We start from the raw sequence: 9,908 nt of genomic DNA, 5'->3' as shown, positions 1-9,908 counted from the left end.
GGGACTGATAATCGAAGAGGCCCACTACTGTTTCCGGTCTTGGTACTGTCTACAGTGCACTAGAAAATTAGTTCACTGTAGTACTGTCGCTCGCGGTTCACGCGCAGGGTGCACGTGGATACAGCACGTGATCGCTCCGAAAAAGAAAAGACCGTTCCTCTTCATACGAGAGCTTCAGAACGAATGCAAGGCACGCAACCAACCGTGCTATCGATCTGGACGCCGTCATAGAAGAAGCTGGAGAGAGGTGGAAGGTATGCCGGCGCCCGAGGTCCCTTCATTTAGCCTCAAATCTTTACATTTTCATGCTGTAATTTTGATCTTATTCGTTATTCGAACATCTGTAGAGCAGTTTTAACCAACACAATGGCGCTGTCGGCGACGCAGCGGTAACGGCATGTCATATATGCGCGTGCACGCGCCGCGTTCATTTGTCTCTCGGCCGGTGTCGGCCCGTTTCGATACGTGAACGGTGGTCACTCGCACTTCTTCCGCATGCGTTGACGCACTTTCTACTACCCGTGCGAATAATCGCTTTGGTAGACGTGAATGCGTTGCACTACACTGCCGTTCATCTCTAGCTGTCGTTCTGTTTTACGAGTAACTGGTCTTACTTTGCAGACGCTATAACCGAGCAGCAAGAGTCGGTATACGAGGCCATGACAAGCGACTTCAAGGAGCGCGGAAAAGGAGCTTTACATAACAAGTTCACTTCAGATGGCCGCAGCATCGCCGTAAGTAAACATCGATACGGTGATTTGTTCTTTCATGAAATAAGGAGTTTTTTCACATATTCGACACCGTCAACTGAGCTAAGGTTTTTTTTTCTTTTTAATCAATGGAAACATTTGCTCGTGAACTGGAGTTTGAGCTGTTCTTGTTCTTTGCTGAATTTCTCTTTTATTAATTGTTGTTTTTTTTTTTTGGTGTCACGGTAGTGACTTCAGCTTGCACATACATTTGTGCGCGACTTAACGTACGCGGGTGACAAATGAAGTTCATCAGGGTATCTACATTGACTTGTTGGTAGGGCATCTACTGTGTTATAGCAGAGACATAACAAAAGTTACACAGAAAGGCACACAGCGCTGTGTGTTTGGCTAATGTGTCATTCTATGTCCCTATCGTTATGCCTGCGCCATAAGAAAGTAGATGATGTTAACAAAACCTTTGCTCACTCGTTCTGGCACCCTTGTCATTTTGGGTTCACAAAGCAAGTGCACTGTTTTCAGAATGTCTTGCAAGAGGAAAGCGAAAAAATTCAACCGCTCCTACACATAAGTGGTATTCATCGATATGTTGACGATATTGGCACGGTCGACGGTATGCATACTTTTGCCATGAATCACAGCCTTAACGAATGCAATGTCAAGTGACAGCATGCTCATTACCCCCCTATGACCTGCTCTCTTTCTTTTTGATACCTAGACATTAAAAGATGGCCATTCTACATCTTGTCCTTCAATATACTCTGTGAGGCAAATGGGATCTACTACCCGCTAGAAATTGGACTCGTAGAGTACTCAATTGAGGAAGGTCTCATACGAGCCTTCCACAAATTCGTCGACCCAGGTATGGGATTGCTTCTTTTAATTTATTTTTTAATTGTGAGCTTTGTGCATCATAGCTTCTGATTATAATTGCCACTAACTTGTTCTCAGGTCTAATACCTCTTGGCTTTGCAAGTGCTGCAAAAAACCACAGTAAGTTGCACTGTTATTTACGTTAGCTTTGAGCACTGACTTGTTCAATGGCACCATGTATATTGGTAATACTATGACTCAAGTTTGAGATTTACTTAGTCTGGTTTGTACTATCACCATCTTTATGAAAGGGAATTACATGGCCAGTAGACTGGTCGGTCACACGTTGTGTGGTGCTGCGCCGAAATGGGAAAACAAAATGAGAAGGGCACCCTTCCTTTTTCTGCTTGCACCCCCTTCATAAGCATTTTAAATATATTCTAGTCTTTCTTGTGCATTTCTGCAAACATGAACAGTTTTTTCATGTGAATTTGATATAGAAGCACTGCATCTATCGCACCTTTGGAAGCGCTCGGAGTTAAAGTGTGAGTATGACGGGCAGCTTGATTGCCCTAACAGATTCTTCCTCTTCTCTCCACTCACAAGCAGTATCAACACAGAAAGAAGTAAGCGTGGCAAAAGATGTGCAGACTAGAAGGAATGGCACCGCTCTCTCTCCTTTTGTTTTTGCATGCCGCCATGGCACTGCACGACATGTGGCTCGCTAGGCTAGGTGCCATGCACTTGCAGGCTCATTCATAAAGATAACAATAGTACTTTTGTAAAATTACCCCTGTGGGCACCTTGACTTTCGTCAAGCTCATAATCTAATCCTTATCTCACCAAAAAAACAAGAGAAATACTTTGTGAGAACAATTTATGTCCCAGTTAAGGCATTCATGTTTTATTTAAAGGTACGCTAAAGAGAAAAATAATTCAACTGTTAGAATACCAAAGATAGCCTCTCTTATGACAAAATACTGAAGGCCGGTGGTGACATTGCCTTGGAGTTCCCCACACCTGCTCGCTGCGACGTCATAGATTTTTGTGGTGCCTGCTTGGAGTGAAATTTTTTATTTTTAAGTATGGTCTACAGTGTGGGGTTCTAAAAAAGCCAAAGGCAACTTGGCAAGTTTCAAGAACATTTACCAAGCCACAATGGAACAAATATGGAACTTGAAATCTGTGGTGTCATGGTGATATACTAGTGCTGAGATTTTGGCGGGCAACAATAAAAAAGGAAAGGTGCACATTTGGCTATCTCATTCTTTTCTGTTAACCGTTTTGGTAACAGCTAAAGAGCGTAAGAAAACACTCGCGTGCACAAACGCACGCACGTGTGCAAAAGGACGGTGCTTTTCACTTGTAAAAGGGCTGTGAAAAGCAGGGTTCTTTCTTCGGTTCGTACGTGTTTGTGCGTTTTGTTTCCTGCGTTGTTATGCCAAGATGTATTACCAACTAGCCCAGTTACAAGTTACCCTAGGAATGAAGATTTTACTGCCAACTTAAATGAAAACATACTTTGGATGAATACTTGAGTGTAAAGTGATCTATAGTCGGATACAACTTTAGAAGACAGCGGCATTTGCCCCTCAAAGGTGGATGCACACGAGCTGGCACCAATAGGCGCGCACTTCAGGTGACGTCATGAGCCAGACGGCCGGTGTCCCCGCCGACGGAGAACATGCCTAACATGGCCGCCCTCGCTTCGAACTGGGCCGAGTCACGTCAGCTCTGTGCGTCTCCCTTCGTCAGAGTGAATTCGAATTGTTTGTGGTGGTCTGTAATGCCGGAAATATTATTGTGAGCTTACGATGCACAATTTGTGCCGCGTGCGTTTGTTCTGAGCCTTGAGCTGGCGAAGAAAGATTGCAGCGAACATCGGTGGCGCTGCGCTGCACTTCGTGTGGAAACAAGATCCCGCGGCAGCATACCGCTGCAAACAAACATCGTACGTGTTTGTTCCGTGGTGTTTTGTTTTGCTCCTAAGTGAAGTTACGACGAGGAGAGTTCGCCAAAGTCTGGTACCTACTGTGAGTGGCGGGTGTGTTTGTGTACTGTGCCCCTGCGTTTCTCGTCGGACCTGGTGAAGTGATGGAGCAAAACCATTATCAGGATAAATGAGAAAAGCGTGCGCGGATGAAACCAACCTGCGAGTTTCTCAACAGAAAAGATTTGTGAAAGCAACCTCCAACGCAAAGATTCGTTGCTGCCAGCTCGGCGTGCAAACGACCGATCGTTGGCAGCAGTGTGATAAGATAGCCGAGCGTCTAGCGGCGTCGTTCGAGTGTTGTGTAGCACCGTCGATTGATTGCTTTCCACCAATGCTAACAATCATTGACTAACACGCGCTGCTTGAGCGAATGTCATTGGATTGTTAATGGTCAGGCGTTTGGAAGCAGTGTTTGTTTCCTTAATGTCAGCCTGAATGCTAATTTAAAATTATGACTGATACACTGGTGCCGTTGCAAGGGAGCTTGGCATGAATTCGCGTAGCTGTGTGGCTTAGAACTCATCGCTCACTGCACGCGCCAGCTGTAGAACGCCTGCTGTGACACAATCGCGCATAAGTTGTGCTGTCAGCGCTCGACTTGCTTTCCCACAACACAGCTTTGCGATTTGTTGTGATATGTCGCTACTAAAAAATTCCCATGACAGTGAAGGCAACAGAGCCAATATGTACATTAAAAAGAAGTACGACAAAGTAGGCACAGCTGCTTGTGAACTGACTCCTAATAGTTCTACTCGTGTCTGCGTTAAATGTGTGTGCGTGTTTTCTTGTGTGTTTGTGTATATTTGTTATTTTGCCCTTTTTTGTATTTTAGATCTTAGTTTTCGCGCTCGCGTTTGTGTTCATGTGTGTGAAAATGTGAGTTCTTCCGTGCGTGTATGTATTTGTTCCTATTTCTATCCTTTTATTTTTGCATTTGTTCTTGTAAGCATGCTGCAGCTACGACTTTCGACAATTCCATTAACTCGTCTCATTCAAAGCACCAAGTCCTGTGAATAGCAGGACTGGTCTCTTCGATGTCATTAAAGCTATTCTCTCTTGTCTACCTTGCCTCCTCAGTCTGCCACCTTGCTTTGTTTTCTCCTACTATTCTGACCTTGCTTCTTGTGCTGTTGCTGCAACGTGATTAATCAACTTGCACTAAATAAAGTTCTATCAGCTGTGACAACAGAAACATTGACAGATACAAAATGTTAAAAGCATCACGTGGCTTGCACAGTTACTTCGTCTCTTACCCCTGTTAATATGTTTATGCATCAGTGCATACGGTAGCTTACCAGAAGTGCACATGAAAAGGTGCCTTATTGTGAAACAGCACCTTGCTATGTTGTTGCATTCAGTCTTAATAAACAGATGGTTTTGCTGCCCGTCACGTGTAGTGGTACACATATATAACATTGTGCAGTGGGGTATCATTTCCTGTCATGACGCTTTCATCATTACAAATGCAGTTTTCTAGTGAATGGAGTCCAGCGAAGCAATGCTGTGAGAGCTTTTGCAACTTTCACCATTTATTCCCCAATATCACTGTCTGAATCTGTCCGTCACTTTGCCTACGGCTTGTAATGAACAAAGTGACTCACTAAAACACGTTCAACTTTTTTCCGGTACGTAAATATGACAAAAAAATGCTAGCAAAGTTAATCACGTTAATAATTGTGCTTGCATTCGCATTACTTGTGTGAGCCAGATAACAAAATAAACAATGCAACCACATGAATGTGCTTTGGCATTCAAGCTGCTGACAGTGGCAGTTTGGTGTTGTCTGCTGCTATTTCACCACCACTTGCTATGACATGACTGTGATTTACAGTGCAGACTGCTAACAGAACCATCAAGCGTGCTTCGACTACTGCTGTTTCACTATGGGGCACGTCAAACTCGACGGTGGCTGCCTGAATGAGCATTTTGGGCCTGTCTAAGCTAATGATGTTTTTTATTTGTTCTCTTAATCGCATTACTTGTGTGAGCCAGATAACAAAATAAAGAATGCAAACACATGAATGTGCTTTGGCATTCAAGCTGCTGACAGTGGCTGTCAGTTTCGTGTTGTCTGCTGCTATTTCACCACCACTCGCTATGGCATGACTGCGATTTCCAGTGCAGACTGCTAACATAACCATAAAGCGTGCTCTGACTTCTGCTATTTCACTATGGGGCGCGTCAAACTCGACGGTGGCTGCCTGAATGAGCATTTTGGGCCTCTCTAAGCTAATGATGTTTTATATTTGTTCTCTTAATCGCATTACTTGTGTGAGCCAGATAACAAAATAAACAATGCAACCACATGAATGGCTGCCCGAATGAGCATTTTGAGCCCGCCAACGATAATCAGGGTTAACAATAGTGTTTCATTCAGATATGCCAGCATTTAAATGTGTTTCTATGCCACTTCTTAAATCGAGCACAATGTGTGCAGGACGTTGCTTATCAGAATTGAGCTTCTATTATAAGGAATATGCCATAAATGGAACTGCTTATTTATTTGAGAGGTCACGGAATGGATGGTTGGCTGTTGCGAACCCACCGGCAAAATTTTGGTAGCCCTAATAAGGGCTGTTCTTTTGTTAATAAGAAGCGTTTATGCTTCGTCGAGTGGCTCAATGCCAGACAGCTCGCAGTCGGAGTCGCTTTCTTCAGTGTCATCTTCACCCAGCTGGATGATGATGGGTTGAATGTGCTCACTCCCAGACGTGTCAAGTCTGAACTTTGCCTCCAAGTCCATCACATTCTGAATGCTCTTCCTCCAGTCTTCCGCCGTTACCTGCTTGATTTTCTCCCTCAAGATGACGTCGACCGTGGACAGCTTGAAGTCTCTGTTGTCCGCAGCGATGCCATTTTTGACCTTGGCCCACACAAGCTCAATGGGATTAAATTCGCAGTGGTACGGCGGGAGCCTGAGTACAATGCAACCGGCCTTTACAGCTGTGTTGTCTACGATGTAGCTCAGAAAGCGTGACTTTACAGATGCCACCAGCTCAAGCAGCTGCTTCTTTATCATCCTTTCACCGTAGTTGATGTTCTTGCTTGTGAGCCACTCCTGTATCTTTTCCTTCTTCCAGGCTGTCGTCGGCAATTTCTCTTCTCGCCGGCTATGGTAAGGTGCATTGTCTAAAACAATGATGCTACCAGCTGGCAACTTCTGCAGAACGTCATTGAACCAGCCCTCAAAGCGATTGCCGTCCATTTCCTCGTGGTAGTCGCCTGTCTTTTGGCCTCGGAATATATCCAAGCAGCCGTCGACGAAACCATCCTCGCTGCCTATGTGCGTCACGATCAGGCGCTGACCTTTCCCAGAAGGTTGTTTTAGACCCGTCGTCAGGCCATTTGCTCGAGCGAACAGGCGTCCGTGCTTCTGCACCACGGTGTCTGTCCACACGATCGACCGAGTGTTTCCTGCCGTCACCCATGTCTCGTCCAGGTAGAAGATCTTTTGGCCTTCCGCCCGGTAGCGCTCCACGTCACGGAGGTAGCGATTCCGCCAATCGGTGATGTCATCCCGGTCGATAAGCAGCGAGTTGCGGCTTCTCTTTTCGTGCTTGAAGCCGATCTCGGCAAGCAGGCGACGCACAGTACACCGCCTTAGTGATGGTAGTTCCATACGCTCCGAGAACTCGGTAGTTACCTTCTCGACCGTCGGTATCTCGTTGCGGCGAAAGAAATCGTGCACACATGATCTTAGCGCACACAATGTGAAGCTGTCAAACTTCGCGCTGCGTCTCCTCTTCTCCGCATTGCGTGGGCGATTTCGCGAGGGCGTCGTCAGTTTGCCACCCGAAAAATGCGAAGCTTTAACTTCCTGCCTCACCCTGAACATAGTCCTTTCGCTTACACCAAGCATGTTGGCGACAAAGTTGCTCGTGTCCTCCACGCTGCGTTCAGGCTGCCTGTTGCGCCAAAACGTGTAGCAGTGGAAGATCATGTTGCGTGAATCGCTGTTCAGGATGTGGCCGCTCTTGTTCTTGCCGAGGCTCCTTGGTGGTGTGGTCATCGAGGCGACACAAGGCTCGTTCGGCAACGAAGGATCGCGTTCTGATGTCACCTCGCTGGGCTCCATGGCGGAAAACTGGCACGGAATGCCGCGCGCGATCGTTCGCAAACTCACGAGATCGCAGGTTCGCAACCGCGAAAAAAAAATATTAATTAAAAATAAGCCCAACACATTAAAAAAATAAGGTTGTGCAAACACACAAAAAGTGTATATGAATCTTTTGCTATTAAGCCAGCGACTGCTACGCCCAGTGCCGTCGATCTTGCTCTGTAGCAGATGACGCACAGCGTTGTAGAAGGCACGGAGTTATTTTTCTCGCGCGATCCGGCATGTGCGGTAGCATTTCCATCATCAAAGTTTTACCAAACCACTCGTCAAGATACACAAATCTTATTTATACCGACAAATACGCGTTTTAGAAGCAGTCACAATTTTTTGAGCGGGACTATTTCTTTAGTCGCGGAGGAATTGGCTGCTGCGCTTCGGTCAACCTGGCGGGGCCTCCTCCTGTCTTCTAAAGTTGTACCCGACTATAGTGTTTTTGAATACAACTCTTTCTGCTGTCACAGTGAAACAGCGCTAGAAAAACACGGATGTGAGAATAACACAAGGACGTGCACTGACTACCAACAAAGGTGTTATTGTGTGTGCACAAATATGCAGTCAGCACTCATCGTTGTGTTCTCCTCTTGTCCGTGTTCTTCTGGTGCTGTTTCACTATGAAGGTATCGTACCACCTAGCTTGCTCCCAGGCCTTATTAAGTTCTGTGTACCGGTTTGTCTTGGTAGAAATGGCACAAAAGAAGAGACAGACTAGACAGTATGACAGCTGCCCTCACGACCGGTCTCGTGTGTAGTCTTATTTTGTGCCATTTCTGCGAAGAGGGATTTAGCATTTCTTTTTAGGGACCCTTGAATTTCCAATGACTAAAGGCTGCTAGTGAAACTGTTCGCTAAATTTCTACTTATTGTTGCTTGCTTATACTCTTACTTCTCTTTTCTGATTAGGCGAAGCCACGCATGGTGTCCCCATCACGGGCTTTGAAGAAGGCACAACCGACTACAGGAGCGTTGTCCGTGACCTGATGGCATACCTTTGGCTCCCGATTGATGATGCGAACCTTCCACCGCTCTTCTGCATGCAAGACCAAATACCACAGGCCATTGGCTGCCTGCGGTGGCTCGGAAGAACTTGGGAGTGAGTTGTTCTTTTGTGGTTCACCTGCTTATGACCGTAAAAACCCGCGTATAGCTCGTACCCGCATGTAGTCGGAGGTGTAATTTGGGGTCAGCAAAAATGAAAAAAAAGCTTGCGTCCGCATATAGCTAGAGTAAAACGGTCAAACTAAGCATTTATCGCCATTGCACTTCAATCTTTAGTCATCGTCGCACTTTCCTCTGAGAGTCCGTTGTTGCAGATAACATCCCGTAGAAGCTTGTTTTCAGTGCCATGTGCGTTCAATATTGAATATTTCTTGAACGCAAGACAGATGAGCTGTCTGCAGGCCCAATGCAGGCCCAAGTGTTAGCGATCCACGAGCAGAACATTGCTGGAGAGGCCCGTTTCAGCCGTCCGGAAGGAGTCGCTTCAGGCTCGCCCGACCTCATCTACGCCATATAGCAGTGCTTGATGCTGTCTTTGAATGGTTTATTTATGCACACATCAATTGTTGCTAGTGGGATGTCATCCCGGGAGGATGATGAGCTCAGTGCCGGACTCGCGCAGGAGTCTCTTCGCCAGGTCAGCCAAGTGATCGCGAAAAGCACCCAGGACAAGTAGCGATAGGAGCTTCAGCAGTGCTCCGGGCTGCCAACACCACACAGACTTTTTTCAATCAAGCGCCAGTGCTTCGTCCATCTAACCTTTCTCTTGACATCGGATGACAACACTTGTTTGAAACTTGTGTCCCCTTTCGGCAGATTCTTCCATTTGAACACCATGTAGGGTGGTTACTTGCTACCCTCTGCTATGTAGGACATTATTACGGTGTCCCGTGTCTTCTCGTTTCCACTTTGCCTCGCGGAATCTTGCCTGGAGCCTTTCTGCTAGGGCATGTCCAGGCATACTGGCGTTTGATCAGCATTGCCGATCTGGTCCAACTGAAAGCTGACCGACTTTCGCAGTGAAATTTTGTCTCGCTTAAAGGCCGCAAGCAGCTCTTTGTGGTTTTCTGGCAGCTTCTGCTATATATACATGCTGCAATCTATAGAAAATCCCGCGCGGTGCTATAAACGAGACACCCAGTGCTTACTTGCAAGGAAATCCGTCTGCCAAATGCATTTTTCTCTAGCAATGTCTCTTGCCTTTGCTTGCAGCAGCTCGATGTTGACAGCGAGGTGAGCAGTTTGTTGCTGCTGAAGAAAGTGTGTTTGGTTCAAATCA

General features: G+C 46.2%; 1 protein-coding gene across 1 annotated transcript in view; it reads left to right on the top strand.

The window, feature by feature from the left end:
• Nucleotides 1-212: 212 nt before the first annotated feature.
• The window catches only part of LOC119449327 (protein maelstrom homolog), a 9,905-nt gene continuing 209 nt past the window's right edge, over nucleotides 213-9,908 (top strand). Inside the window, exons 1-5 of the mRNA XM_049664528.1 lie at nucleotides 213-734; nucleotides 1,233-1,323; nucleotides 1,429-1,572; nucleotides 1,662-1,703; nucleotides 8,534-8,723. Coding sequence (XP_049520485.1) covers nucleotides 660-734; nucleotides 1,233-1,323; nucleotides 1,429-1,572; nucleotides 1,662-1,703; nucleotides 8,534-8,723 — 542 coding nt within the window. The 5' untranslated portion in view covers nucleotides 213-659. The remainder of the gene's footprint in view (nucleotides 735-1,232; nucleotides 1,324-1,428; nucleotides 1,573-1,661; nucleotides 1,704-8,533; nucleotides 8,724-9,908) is intronic.

The sequence above is a fragment of the Dermacentor silvarum genome, chromosome 1, assembly GCF_013339745.2.
Source record: "Dermacentor silvarum isolate Dsil-2018 chromosome 1, BIME_Dsil_1.4, whole genome shotgun sequence".
Classification (NCBI taxonomy): Eukaryota; Metazoa; Arthropoda; class Arachnida; order Ixodida; family Ixodidae; genus Dermacentor; species Dermacentor silvarum.
The sequence above is the reverse complement of the archived record's forward strand: the minus strand, read 5'-3'. Positions and strand labels throughout refer to the sequence as shown.